The sequence below is a fragment of the Liolophura sinensis genome, chromosome 9 (genome assembly GCF_032854445.1).
Source record: "Liolophura sinensis isolate JHLJ2023 chromosome 9, CUHK_Ljap_v2, whole genome shotgun sequence".
NCBI lineage: Eukaryota > Metazoa > Mollusca > Polyplacophora > Chitonida > Chitonidae > Liolophura > Liolophura sinensis.
In genome coordinates, this window is record NC_088303.1 from 36118857 (window position 1) to 36134728 (window position 15872).

The window sequence follows — 15872 nt, forward strand, 5'->3', positions numbered from 1 at the left end:
GTTTCCAGGGGGTAAATACTCCATTAATGGGCAACACATTTTTACTTCAGTCCATACAACTGTGTTTTGCGAAGAGCGATACATATAGAGAGAGATCAAACAGGATAATTTATGCTAGTTTTTTGAAGATCACGGTGTTCTAGCTAGATCAAACAGCACAGTTCATTATGTGTATTCATATATGGCATTCTTAAATAATATATAACAATGTGTAGTTACTTAGTACACATGTGGTGAGGATAATTGAAATCTACTCAGCAATAAAGTAATAACTTTCCTTAAGATCTAACAAAGCCTAGTTTTCCATCCTGAACTTGAAAAGGCGGTGTTAAAGAGAGTGAACATTGTCTAATATGTTGACTATCAGGAAGAAAACAGCGATTTTCATGTACAGTTAGCCAGAATGTTAAATCTGTTGACTGACCAGTGTATTTTTTTTTATTGTCACACCCCTGGGATGTAAGTGTGTAGACATCAGACCTGTTCACTTTAGCAGTGAAGGTGGCATCAGCTCTATAAAATTAACACTCAGGCTTTCAAATGTATCGAGACATGCCCCACATCTGGGTTTCTTACATTTATTTACACATGCAATATGCTGGTTTTCTAAAAAAAAAAAAGCCCTCATTTACACTTTCTTTACATCTGGGCCCTGTATTTCTCTTAATAATTGTAGATTTGGAAATAATTGTTTTCATTTTAACACAAATATTCAGTGTAGGTAACACATTCAAGAGTACTTTTAAGAGTGTGACGGCAGACTTTAACTCAATAAGTCTATCATTTTGAAGAGATGTATGTATATTTATACATATACAATTGCCCTATCATGTAACCAAGATAAAAATAAGAAAGACTTCCTTGACAACATACATGTAGGTATATGCGGTAATAATAGTAAGGTGGGAACCTTACTCTTAAACTTGAGATGTTTATAAACTTCCCATTCCCACAATCTCCATCACTACAGTTACAAGTACAAACACATAAGGTCAAACTGGTGTTGACACAATGTGAAATCAAATACCACTGTATTAAAGCAGCTTAAACTGGTTTCTAATACCATTGACCCTGATGCCCTATGAAAAAATAAACAAAAAACTTGTACCTCACTCTCAGATAGGGGTATTATGAAATACGGCGGTACACTTTTACTCTGCTACAAACTGACAAACACACGTATCTGTGTGCAACTTGTACATAAATGGTTCACCCGCAGCGACCTGATGCCAAAATGTGTTAATGCCACCCCTAATTTATTTCCGTATGTGCAAGTGTATTTCTGATTTACACTAACTGACAGTTTCAATGAACATGTACATGTTTATAGGCTTGCTTATACTGTAACATATCTGTTTGGCATTTTCAAATGCAAGACACACATACAGATTTTTTAATCAGTTTGTTCCCTTTAACTGATGAAACTATTGTTCAAAGCAGATGGCTGATCCATCTTAGTACTTAAATCAGTAAAACATTAAAATTGTAAATTTCTCCTCAGTGAGCTGGTAACGAGAAATATGCACATTAAGCAGGAATAAAATACAGGAAAAAATGTTGAATAATTACACATACACTAGAGTATAAACCAGGCAAAAAATTTTGTAGATTGCCACTAGCCTACCAGCGGCTTGCCTGTAGAATCAGAATACACTGCCACTAGGCTACCAGCGGCTTGCTTGCAGCATCAGAGTACATTGCCACTAGCCTGCCAGTGGTGTGTCTGTAGCATCAGAGTAGATTGCCACTAGCCTGCCTATGGCTTTCCTGTAGTATCAGAGTAGATTGCCACAATAGACTGCCACTAGTTTGCCTGTAGCATAAGAGTAGATTGCCACTAGTTTGCTGGTAGCATTAGAATAGATTGCTACTAGCTTGCCTGTAGGATCAGAGTAGATTGCCACTAGCCTGCCAGTGGCTTGCTGGCAGTGAGTCCATGGAATGACTGTAGATAATGTAGATTTGTCGTAAAAAAAAAAAAAAAAATGGTTACCATAACCACTGGCCACAGTAGTACATTCAGCAAATGTATAGGCTAATAAACTGTCAAAAGCTTTTAAAATACTATAAAAGGTGTGCTAGTGACATGCCTTTGAGAATAGGTAGCTTGGTAGTCAATGTCATTAAATATATAACAAGTGGACTTTTGCAAACACACAATTACTGCCACAACTATATGTGAAAGCAATTGTCAGAACAGCATGCCACCATACATGTAACTTATCAGAAACCGCCTAAATGTGTAACAAGAGAGAGTTTGACTGTCATATTAGCTACACACATGTACTTGTAACTTATCATAAACCGCCTAAATGTGTAACGAGAGAGAGTTTAACTATCATATTAGCCACACACATGTACATGTAACTTATCAGAAACCGCCTAAATGTGTAACGAGAGAGAGTTTAACTATCATATTAGCTACACACATGTACATGTAACTTATCATAAACCGCCTAAATGTGTAACGAGAGAGAGTTTAACTGTCATGTTAGCTACACACATGTACATGTAACTTATCAAACACTGCTTGAACAGAAAAAAGTGTTAAACGGGGCAGATAAAGAGATATAAGGAGGAATGAGGGTTGGAAAGTGTTAATGAAGATTTGTACTAATTAGTCCGCTTATTATTTGTTGTTAGGTTCTGGCTGTTTTTGTTTTTCCTGCTGCCTCAGGAGGAGATCTTCCCCTCTGCTCCACACCTGACTAAGTCATTCCCCATAAACGAGCTCCACACTTATTAAACCCAACTTCATTATCATTATCAAAACTACTAATCCACAACACCTCTGGCTATTCATTTATCAGGTACACTTCAGGAAACACCAAACCAGGGCTACCACTTCAGCTCTGTCAAATCCATCATCATAGGAGATACATATCTGGTTCAAAAAGTTTGATTTTTGTAGCAAGGTTTTATAATGTTACTATTAAGTGTATTAAGTACACATATGTATCTATATGACATAAACCCACAGCTACCATTAGGTACCAAATTTACTTACATACCGTAACTGCATGGTATTTTACCCTGTTCCCAAGGATAAATCTATTTAACTGTTAGGGGTCAGATTTTTAGGTGTACGACGAACTCATGCAAAGCTCAGAGGAAACCAAAAGAGCAGCCTACAGAAATTCATGTAAGGAGGCGGCAATTTCCTCAAATTATTCATCTGAAAGACTTTACACATTGTGGAGAACTCAGTGAAATGCACTGCCGAGATTTTAAAAAAACTGCTTACTGCATAAGCAAATTAGGCAGTCAGATCTTTTGCTTTCAAATTTAATTTAGATGAATACTTTTCTTAGCTGGGAAGAATATATGAAGTAGGGGTATGTCATTTCTAACACTGTGTGGCATGCATATCTAGTACTGCACTAGCTACATGCAGTAGCTTACACATACAGTATGATATTTAAGTCAGCAAAACTGTGAGTGCTCAAGTTAATTGTCATTTCCTGGAACCAGAGAAACACACAATATTTGGCAGAATGCGGTGATCTAGAGATGTGAAGAATCAGGGCTCGCTTGTGTTAAAAGCCTCTTAGTGTTAGGTGTGCGTAATTACCATAGCAACCAGCACAATTATCATCACATGCACGCCACCTTGCACGGCTGCTACATATGTACATACATGTCCTGAAGGTGTTTTGGTATGTCCGCAGTTATAGATAATCTGAGATACTCGAAAAAATGCAAACATTTGTTTGACAGGTTTGTTAATGTATGTACACACAAGTACAGTTAACAAAAAAATCATTTCCTCAATATATAGATGAAATATTGCCAATCTAGCATTAAACCTTAATCATTCATTCATTCCTTAAAATCGCCTTCACTCACATACACATCACTTTTAGCGGGATCAGCTACGGATCACAGGACATGTGTCCAAGTTTGAATAGAATTCGATATGCACGGATCGTTGGTGTATATATAATAAATATAATGTATTGATCAACTCAACAAGAGAACACAATGACAAAAGCATTCTCAATATCTTACCCGCTTATGACGTCTCAAGAGTTTGAGTATTGTCACACTTCGGAATCAAACTGTTGACCAGGTAAATACAGGCAAGTACAATAGAGTTATTGTATTATTCACGACAGGTGAGGACAGGTGTCACGCAATCAATCAGGCACACCTGAGAAGGTAAGTTTAACAGGATTTTATTTATATTACTCATTTAAGGTTCCTATCAGCATGTAAAACATGCAAGTGTAGTCTAAATTTATACCTTTAAATGTCAGTCTTATATCATGATGTGATTCATCATGCTGCCTCACTGGAATGTCATGTTCAGATACCAGACGTGATGCCTCACCCAGTCCAAGTACACCAACATCTTGTAATGTTCTTGTAAAGTTTTGAAATATGTGTTACATTCAGAGCTCCGGAGTCTATTAAACTTGATCAACAGAATGGCACATACAGAACTACTGAATCTGGGCGGTACAAGTGTAGAATTCTGGGAATTACCTGGGCATGTTAGAGATAAAAGAGTTAAGAACATGCAATACAGAAATAGTTATTGATTTGTAAATAATAATTAGTTGTAGATTGTAAATAGATACAATCTACATGTACAAATTATGAGCCACATACAAATATGTCATAAATTAAATCGATAAATAAGAAGATCTAATTGTTTTAAATTATAAATATTAAAGAAGAAGAATTACACTTTGTGACTGATAACCCTAACGGTTTGGTTTGAATAAGTCTTGATAACCACATGAAATATACGTTCAGGAAATGCAGAAAATTGGCTTTACAGCTTAAGATTAAGATCACGAAGCTGTCTTAGACTTAAGTCAGACTCTAAGTATTAAAATAAAAAATTAGTAACTCATAAGTAACAGTATTAAGACTGTTTTTAAGTCAAGACTAAGTCTTAAGGCAGCTTCATTATCCCGGAGTAATGACACCATTATTCATAAAGCTGACAATTCCTATGAAACATTCACTAGTAAAGACTAGTAAAAACACACTTACTGCATATCTTTTATAGTGTTTGTGGACTTGTGCAGTCAATCCTTCCAGGTAAGGTTCCAGTTAGCGCTTGCTTTGTAACTTCCTGATCTACACATCAACATGTTCCTGGTTTTGAGAATTTCAAATCCTTGATAACTGGCACTAATAACAACTGGAGATTTTGATGAGGTAGCTGAAGCTACCTGCTCCCTCAAGGTGTGCCGAAGCTACCTGTTGCCTACAGGTGTAATTAAAACTGAGCTTAGAGATGTCCGACAACAAGGTAAGCGTTTTACTTACACAGACACACCTGACATTCAACCAGAGCACACACAGACTGAGTTGAGTCCCGAGGTTCCAGTGAGTGCCCTCACAGCAGTACAGCATACAATCAAGTCACCGTGCATATGTATATATATATATACTCCACTTACTGCACACCCTAGTCTCTCGATGTCATCCAAACAACTGGTTTAACCCCACTGTCAAGCACTACACACAAACAACCCTCAGGCCAAATCTTTAGCAGATTGACCCTAGAGAATCACACCTGGCTCTTTCATGGCTTCAGTCCTGGCTAACTTGTAAATGTATACCAGTTAATTTATATTAACCAGTACACATTTGTACATACACTGATTCAATCTCTAAATGTTCTCTCAACCTGACTTTCACATGCGCACAAGTGCATGGAAGGGGAATTTCATGGGCTCCTTAGCGCTAGCATTCTGAAGTTATTAGGTTCCCACGGTGTTGAGCGGTTGGCTGTCCATTGTGAGACATGTTAGAATGTCTATGTTAAAAGCTGCCTATTGTGCTGAGCACTGAGGCATTCAGGCTAAAACCAAACCACAAGTTACAGTGCGACATTAATAGTGTCCTAACATATTCCACTCTAATATATCACTTCATTTGAAGCATTAGAAAGCTAAAATCACACGTTTCTGTGACACTTACAAACTCAATGTGGCAAAACAGTTTCTTCTTTCATATCCTGGGTTGAATATGTTAATCCAAGGTCCAATTCTATGAGAGAGCAATATTATCACCCAGAATAAAACTCATAAATAATAAACTGCTAAATGTTTACACATATTTTTACACCAATGCTAACATTTATGACAATTGCTACAGTATCAACACATATTTCTTGCAGGTACAATTAAGAGAAAAAACAACAAACAATATAACCTGAATTATTTTGGAAGATGGTGCTTAGTAACTCTATAAATCAAATTTTGATCCTGACACTGGCAACTTCAAACAATGCCACAGGATACACCAGATCAGAGAAACTGAAAATGATGTTGCATCGCTCCAGTGCTCATATGGCTAAAAGGCAAAACAATGTGACATGTCTGTGTGACACATGTTCAAACACTTGCAGGTATGTTGTGTTTGACTACTAACTGATTGTTAACAACATTTTGGCACTTTTGATTTTCTCACAGTAACATTGTACAAATAAAAAGGTGTGCTTTTTAAAATTTATGCCGGACACTTTCTAAATGATTTAACAAATTTGATATGGTGTTGTCTTTTCTTTTAACATGTGGATTTACAGCAGAATGGTACAGTACATCCCCATACGTTGAATGTTTACAGACAAATACACCCAATTGCTGGCTCCATTATGAAAATTCATGATTTTAGTATAAAGAAATCTTGCAATTGTAAATTCCAAGCAGTTTCTACTTTTTCTTATTAAGTCTTTCAAATTATGAAGACGAAATTACGTCTCATCTCTTTGCTTGCTCTTAACAGAAAAACAAACAATGAGAAACTGATCGATCAAAATGGAATAAATAATGTGGTATTTTATAACATCACGTGTAATTGATACAAGCTGAATGAAGACAATCAAGTAAAACACCTAGATCTATCATCCCGTCTGTATTACAAACTGCTTATGGAACATAATGACAGGAGAGAACTGTTAAGTTAATTTCTTGTTATATCTGGTTTTAATACAAATTCCCAGGGAGGTTCTTTTCAAAAAATTTGAAAGAGACCAGAGAACCTGTAAGTATTATGGTCTTTGTTTACACTGGGGGTCTAGTGGGACCACGCTATTAAAAGACATGAAGTATTATACACTTACTCCTGTCAAAGACCATCTGTATGTCTGAGTGAATTTGCACAAAAGAGCCTACCTCTGAACTGGTTCTAACAATATACACACAATATCTAAAGACAGGTGTTTTGTTGCATTACAACATACAACTTTCAGGTGAATCTGAAGTTTATATCAACACCCATTCTCTTGCACCTCTGTGCTACATGTAGGTTTTCTCTTCCACGTCATTGGATACTGTAGCCCAGGCTTACTGTTTACAGGTAAGATTAATCTTTCTAAGAGGCGTAAACACCTGAATTATTGAGTAACACAAAAGGACACCTTGAGAGCCACTTAATTTTGTGCTTCTTAACATAACATCTGTGCCTTAGATGACTTATTAAGTGGTAAGGCTGAGCATAATTTGATATGAATTGATTTAATCAGCACAAAACATTGAAATGGAGCTTGATGTACATATGGCAGGAGTAAAGTTCCAAGGAGATTACTCTATTCGGTACAGAAATCAAAGAATTGGAATCATATTTACAGATATAGAAGCTGACAACATAATCTGATCAAAGCAACTAAAACAAAACAATAAAATACAAATATATTTCTGCACAACAAGTAAATAACATCAGATTTAATAAGATGATTAACAAGGTGAGATTTTAATTTACTTTAAAACAAAGACATTGACAAAATGCAGTGAAGTCATTTCGATAATTTGTTCCATTTCCTAGGCCCAGATAATAAAAAGTCATTTTAGCAAATTTGCAAACAACTTAACATCACAGCAGAACTGTTTAAAAGATGTTGTCATTTTTGACATTGTGCACTTTAAGTTTGATCTAGGAATTCAGGAATCAAAATATCAGATAATATCTTGTCATTCTTGGTCAATGTAGATTGATTTCAAAGTTTGAATATCTTCCTTGATAACTATGCAAAATGTGATCAGTAAATACTCAAACATTATACTGTCTACCACAGGAAGTTTCCCAGACTATCACTCTCTTGCCTTTCAAACAAACAAAAACCTGACAAAGAACAATTGAAAAAGTATTTCAAGAGCCCTTTGTGCAAACCTCCTGCTATTTTTAAGTTGGTACATGTCTTTAGTTGTTGTTTTGATATGATAGCCCTTGCAGATGGGTAGCTTTGTCCGGGTTATGTTCCATTTAATAAACGTATTAATTGCTCAATGTCCTAAATCATGCGTTGCCATCAGTCATACAATCACAGCAATATTTCATCCACCAATCAACTCAAGAACAGAGTGTTTACCCTTTGGAATATTTCCAAATCACTTTAGCCCTCTCTGGGTTGGGAGAAGAGTAAGCTAGATGGGTGAGAGGGGCTGCATCAGCAATTTTCACTGCGGTCAGAAAACGACAGAAGACATGAAACTTATGTTTTTTTAGGGCATTCTATCTTGGTTGTGTTAACACTTAACTGTTGCCTTCGTGCCTAAATATTTAACTGGTAAATTCCCAATGGCACACAGTACGGGTCTTTCTTTGACCCCAATCTCCAAACACCAAAGGAAACTGTAAGACTTTTGATTCTTTCGGAGGGACTATCACACTCTCATTTATCTGTCAGGGGTGCCATGTATGTCAAACTAACACCTTGCTCCTTAATTTGACGTTTTAATTGCATGGTGGCTTTAATTACGGAACCCTGGGTGTTGGCAGTCATTGGTTTCTTGCATGGTCAAGCTGCCTGGATAGAGGAGTTGATTTCTCTTCTCATCTGAGAAACGAAGAAAAGTGCCTCATCCAACTCACTCTGAAACATGATTGTTTATCACACATTTTGGTAAAATGAAAAATCAGCGATGATCGGCATTGCACACCAGATCTGGCGGTGCCAGGTCTGAACACGCTAGGAGTTATAGGTGTGTTGATGAATGAGCACATTCTTGTTCATGTTCCGATCTGAGTTCAAAGTGTTATAAAGTTGACAGTGTCTATTAGCAACTCACCAAAATGAAATGTAGTCATGCGCAATGATAGCAAGTAATGCAGTCTGTCAAAACCGAAAACTGAGATGACAATTTAGCATCAATAGTTTCTAACGTGTGGCGATACACTGTGATTAAAAAACAGACAAAAGTTTGTTTCTTATTTGTTAAGTACTTAGTATTTTATGCCGTATTCAAGAATACTTCACTTATCAGATGAAAGTTCACCCATAAATACGCTTCCACAAAGTGACAGCTACACAGTTAGTGGTTGTCCCTTACGAGTTACCTCCCCTCCACTTGACTTTTAAAGAGCATTAAGTGAAGGTATCACATCTCCTGGAAATAAACAGAACCTTTGTATTATTAAATTAGATACGCTTAGACCCACAAATGTTGTATTTATTTAAATTAAGGTCCTCCACACAACCTTAATAATATTATTGTATTATATTCTACAGTTACTATACGGAAGGTACCTTTTTTCACGGCAACACTTCTATATGGTCACTGTAGAAAGGAAATGAGAACAGTTATCACAGTCTGAGATTATTGATTCTGATCTGACTTAATCATCCCACCTTAATGGTTTCAATCTTAATAGTCATAGTCATCATGATGTCTACTACTAGCTGTAGGCCTACTCAAGAAAATTTCAGTTTCGTGCATGACACAGGTCATGTTAATGGATGGAAGCAAGCCCCAAGGGAAAGCATCCAGCATACCTAACCAGGGGGCAGTGCCTGACAGTCCTCAGCAGCAGTTCCAAGGCAAAATAGCAAGCATACCTAACCAGATGGCAGTGCCTGACAATCCTCAACAGCAGTTCCAGGGGAAAGCAGCCAGCATACCTAACCAGGTGGCAGTGACTGACAATCCTCAGCAGCAGTCCCAAGGCAAAATAGCAAGCATACCTAACCAGATGGCAGTGCCTGACAATCCTCGACAGCAGTTCCAGGGGAAAGTAGCCAGCATACCTAACCAGATGGCAGTGCCTGACAATCCTCAACAGCAGTTCCAGGGGAAAGCAGCCAGCATACCTAACCAGGTGGCAGTGACTGACAATCCTCAGCAGCAGTCCCAAGGCAAAATAGCAAGCATACCTAACCAAATGGCAGTGCCTGTCAATCCTCGACAGCAGTTCCAGGGGAAAGTAGCCAGCATACCTAACCAGATGGCAGTGCCTGACAATCCTCGACAGCAGTTCCAGGGGAAAGTAGCCAGCATACCTAACCAGATGGCAGTGCCTGACAATCCTCGACAGCAGTTCCAGGGGAAAGTAGCCAGCATACCTAACCAGATGGCAGTGCCTGACAATCCTCAACAGCAGTTCCAAGGGAAAGTAGCCATCATACCTAACCAGATGGCAGTGTCTGACAATCCTCAGCAGCAGTCCCAAGGCAAAATAGCAAGCATACCTAACCAGATAACAGTGCCTGACAATCCTCAACAGCAGTTCCAGGGGAAAGTAGCCATCATACCTAACCAGATGGCAGTGCCTGACAATCCTCAACAGCAGTTCCAAGGCAAAATAGCAAGCATAACCAACAAAATGGCAGTGCCTGACAATCCTCAACAGCAGTTCCAAAGCAAAATAGCAAGCATACCTAACCAGATGGCAGTGCCTGACAATCCCCAACAGCAGTTCCAGGGGAAAGTAGCCAGCATACCTAACCAGATGGCAGTGCCTGATAATCATCAGCAGCAGTACCAAGGGAAAGTAGCCATCATACCTAACCAGATGGCAGTGCCTGACAATCCTCAGCAGCGGTTCCAAGGGAAAGTAGCCATCATACCTAACCAGATGGCAGTGCCTGACAATCCTCAGCAGCAGTCTCAAGGGAAAGCTGCCAGCATACCTAACCAGTGCCTGACAATCCCCAGCAGCAGTCCCAAGGGAAAGCAGTAAGCATACCTTACCAGATAACAGTGCCTGACCATCCACAGCATACAGCACATGCGTCTCTCCCTATATTCGCTCTACATCATTGCAACCACTAGGCTGGTTTGACTTTTGGTGCCCATGCGATGCACTGGGGCTTGTTTAGGCTTAGCCTCACCACTGGTGCCCTTGCGCGGTACTATTTAATTGGTATTTATTAATAAAATTGTTTCAGGTGTTCTTGCTGTGCATACGTCTGATGGAAAGACAGAATGTTTATAAAGAATTATTAGAAAAAAAGATTGAGACAAAGTTTTTGTGTTTCATGACATCAACTCTTGCCTCATCACCGTGAAGCAAGTGACCTCGGCGTTGTTCAAGATTTCTGTACAAAATTTACTAGCGGTGGCAGTGATGAATCCTTAGCAGAACTAGCGACTTCGTGGGTTTTGAACCTGCAACCTTATCAGTCAACAGCTGGTGGACTCTCGACGGGAATTAATTATGGTTCTGCTTTCCACCACCTGCCAACTCTGCCATCTCCAATCTAGTCAAAAAATATTAAATAGGGCATACACTTGCATGTACATGTCTAATAAATAGGCCTAGGGCATAATCATGGTAAATTATTGGCACGGCCGACACAACCGGCCAATCATCAACATCGATGATAAGTGATAGTGGCAAACAAACTTTTGTAAATAAAGCGAGAAAAACATGTACATAATATATGTACTGTGTCATTTAACGATTAGGGCATGCTCTGGCCCCAGGTGGCTACTTCAACTCCTTTCTTTATACTGGGATGGCAGAGTACGATACTCTATCAGCCCAATATAAAGAGAAGAGCTAAGGTAGCCGCCCAAGGCTAGACGTGCTCTAAATATGGCAACATGAAATTCAAATGTTACGAGGTTTGACACCGGAGAATTTTAGCGCTAACTAACCCAAGGCTAAGCTGGACGTTCCCACCAGAAGGCCCAGCTTCGGTCATTTGGACTTCCAAGCGGATAATTTCACTAAAAAAAATGCATTCAAATATGGTGGTTGGAGTTACAATTTATCCAGTTTCCCCTAGTTTCATGCTTGTGTGGATTCATTAGTGATGACACATGGGAACACCTAGCTGGAATTGATAGCTGAAATGACTATAACTACGGACAGACAAAGTATTTGGTGCCCAGCAGTAGTATATTAAAGCCAGCTAGGGAAGTCCAGAGGTGTTCACGGTAAGCTTGTGGAACAAGACAGGGCTGTGATAGTATACGTAATCTCTGCCCAACAAAGCGAGATATTCCATATGTTGACGCTGGAACCAGCACAAGAACACATCGCCGATAATATTATATAGTATTACAATATTATTTAAACATTTGTGGCTATATATACATTAGTACTAAAAAACATTTGAATGATGACCAGTATTTGGGCTGAAAACTTTCAGGCCTACTGAGTTGTCAATGAAATACGGTGGACAGTTAGTAGTTTTGCCTTAAGAGTTACCTCCTCTGACTCCACATGATCAAATGTCTGAAGGCGTTTACAAGAGACAATCCTCAAAGTAAAAGTTGGAATGAATGAATGAATGCTTGGGGTTTAAGGTCGTACTCAACATTTTTTCAGTCTTATGACGACGAAGAAATCCTTAGGGTGCATGTACGTGTAATGTGCCTCCTTGTTGCAGAAAAGATCCGGGCCGGTCAAGTAAGTTTTTTTATATGCTCGTGTTGACTTCTTGGTCATACAAAATCGTCCAATCAAAGCGAACTCTTATAGGCAATATTTGTCCCGAAAATTTACAGGCTTCAAATCCCGCACAGCCGCACAGAGACGTTTGAATTGAAAATATCTTTTAAAAATAGACTGGAAAGCAAAAATGATACCTTGAGAATAAATCAGCTCAACTACCCCTTTTATACGTTCAGGATGAGCCCAACAATTTTTTTGCCAAACCCAACGTCAGAGCAATCTCCGACAAGGGTATAAATGGATTTGTCGATCCGAGACCAGCGAAAAGGGCATGCACTAGACTGTATAATCATCGACATCCACCGGTGATTGTCATGTGCTGTGGGGGATTTTTTTAAAAATCGAAATTCATGTGCCTTGAGTGTTAATACGTTTTCATGCAGACTGGTCAGAATTTTCTGCCTAACTGGTGACAAATTTCATGGCGTAACCAGGTTGATTTTGATAAATACTGAGAGACCTGGTGATTTTGTAACAAACAACAGGCATACGTACATTATCCCGTTATTTTCAATGCTCATTATGAGTCTGAAGCCTTATTTTCTTCCATTTTAAAATTATATACAACATGGTGGTAAATATGAAAACAAACTGTGTTCTGTGACACACAAGCAGGTTCCAACCAGTGTAAAACACATCATTCTCTATAGCTCGTGTTATGCTGCAGTGCTAGGCTATATACCTCTTAGTTATAGGAGCACAACTTCGTGTGCACAAGAATTGTTACGTATTGTAATAAAGAGCCAAGAGTTTGGACTTGGACTGATAGTTTTTGGTACGTTTATGTTCCCCATATAACTGAACTCTCATATACGGGTATAATTCCACTGCACCAATTATGGTGGGAGGAAACGGACAGAGCCGGGGAGAAACCCGTGACCATCCGCACCAACTTTTAAACTTGTTTTTTTTTCTTCTTCACAAATTGTTTCTTTGACCATGTCAGTTTAACAACTCTGTATATACTACACAATGCTACTTTACAATAAATCCCATCTTTTTCTGAAAAGTCCAGCTTCGTCGCAAATTAGATTATTTGAGTCGCAAGAGACACAGATGAGTGACATTTACAATTAATGTATGGGACAACATTAATGCATATTTGTATAAATATTATATTTATTTATATATCTATTTGTAAATTTTCCACCAAACAGCGGCACTCACAGATGTGCCATTTTTTAAATTGAAGTGTTAGTTAGCGCGCTAGCGCAGCGTAATGACCCAGCAGTCTCTCACCAATGCGGTCGCTGTGAGTTCAAGTCCAGCTCATGCTGGCTTCCTCTCCGGCCGTACGTGGGAAGGTCTTTCAGCAACCTGCGGTTGGTCGTGGGTTTCCCCCAGGCTGTGTCCGGTTTCCTCCCACCATAATGCTGGCCGCCGTCGAATAAGCGAAATATTCTTGAGTACGGTGTAAAACACCAATCAAATAAATAAATAAATAAAATTGAGGATTGAGAGTAAAAGATGATGGTCTAGGTCAAATATAAATTCATGACTGCATTGAAAACGTCATCACATCTCGAAAGCTAGGTCAACGTTAATTAGACAATGAGACAATTTCAAACAAAGTAGAAAAGTCAAGGCCAAGATCTAAAACGACCTCGAATGCGTACTTCTATGAACCGTTTTTGAGGTCATTGAATTTGCTTTAATCTTTAATTTAACACAACAGTATTCTACTAAATCTTGTTTAACGCTTGCTTTGGTGTCGCGTTGTATGGAGAATTGATCTTCATGCCACTTTTTAGCCAGTTGGAGATTTTGGTGTGACCTTACATGACCACTGTACTGAGTCGTTGACAGCCAATTAGTATGCAGGCGGGTTGGTTTTTGATTGGATGAGCTAGGACTTAGAGATAAAAGCACTTGCCTGGCGGTTGAAGGGTGCAGTTCATACCAAACTTATCTGCCATTAGTTTTTATAACTTTGGCGTTTTCTCTCGTCAGGTCGTTATATCCTGTAGGCTACAACTGAATAAAGAATTACTGCCAGTCAATCATCAACAGTTTGTTCGCCACGATATGGCTGAAATATTGCCGATGTGGCGTTAAGCCATAATCATTCATTCAACAGTTTGTCATGTTCCATTGCGATCCCAGTCGGGAATGTTCCAGCAAACATATAGTCAAGAGCCGTAACCGTTATGAATTGCTTTATGTACATGGAGTTTACAATAATCGGATATCATTATTGCATTTCTCTTCCACAGCAACTGCCAAACACTTCTTTTTATCCTTAACCGAATAACTAGTAATCAGAGATTTAAGTCGCAAAGTACAAACAATCACGACGGCGGTCATTTCGCTCTGCGTGGAGACCATGAAACTTCTCCGTCTAAATTCTTTATCGAAAAAACATTTTCTACAAACGGGAAAAGCACAAGTCTTGCATTGGGGGCTAATTTCAGTGGTGAAAAGAAAATAGCAGACATATCGTATGATGAGCGGCAATTTCAATATAGCCATACAGCACCGGATTGCTGGACTAAAGCAAAACTGGAATTAGTAGACAGAACTGCCTGAAGATGGAGAAATGGGACCCATACAATACGAACAATACAATGAGCTTTGTTGTTCCAACATAACTCAAAATCCATGCCAAAAGTTTTAACTTATTGTATATAGGATAAATAAAATAAGAGTGGATGTTGTGCATAAATTACTTAAAACAGATGTAGTAAATAGTTTTCAATCATCTTGGCAGTGATTTTGGCAAGATACAAGTCGCGTGGAATCCAGGGGGCGACCAATTAACTGATGCATGATGCTCCATGTCATACTCATTTTGGTCTACTGTTCATAATCGTATTACATGTAGATATGTGAACATATTCGTCTACAATGTCTGCACGCCCACATGCTTTCTGTTCGAGCACTGTTCAAGAGTGTTTCCTTAATGGCGGAGAAATACAAATTGTGGAAATATTTCTTGGAGCATAGGACCGCTTCCACCCACGACGCAATGTAATTAAGTGCTATAACTACATGACTTATACAGTGCATTTGATTGATACATCTGAAACTTTTATTTGAATAAATCCTTTGCGACTCGAGCAAGTAAATGTCTAATTGGATGATGATGACGGTCTGCTCAGTTCCATAAGGAGACTTTCGCGTGTCTGTCGAATCAAGGCAGAAAACTAAGTGACATGAAATCGTAGCGATGTATACAGTTGGTGTCTGATTTTATTTAATAAAGATGTTGGAACCTGGACACGAACAAAACATATCGA

General features: G+C 38.7%; 2 protein-coding genes across 2 annotated transcripts in view; one reads left to right on the top strand and one right to left on the bottom strand.

Moving 5' to 3' along the window:
* The window catches only part of LOC135474833 (PH domain leucine-rich repeat-containing protein phosphatase 2-like), a 41886-nt gene extending 36269 nt beyond the window's left edge, over window positions 1-5617 (bottom strand). Inside the window, exons 1-2 of the mRNA XM_064754447.1 lie at window positions 5002-5617; window positions 4009-4150 (exon numbers count right to left, since the gene is read on the bottom strand). The gene's annotated coding sequence lies outside the window, so the exon portion shown is untranslated. The remainder of the gene's footprint in view (window positions 1-4008; window positions 4151-5001) is intronic.
* Window positions 5618-9672: 4055 nt separating this feature from the next.
* LOC135475821 (uncharacterized) lies at window positions 9673-10914 on the top strand. Its single transcript, XM_064755760.1, has one exon. It carries the CDS (start codon window positions 9673-9675, stop codon window positions 10912-10914), a length of 1242 nt encoding a protein of 413 aa, XP_064611830.1.
* The last annotated feature ends 4958 nt before the right edge of the window (window positions 10915-15872 follow it).

Bases quoted from the DNA above. Each gene is read 5' to 3' on its own strand.
- LOC135475821 (XM_064755760.1), top strand. From the start codon at position 9,673: ATGACACAGGTCATGTTAATGGATGGAAGCAAGCCCCAAGGGAAAGCA.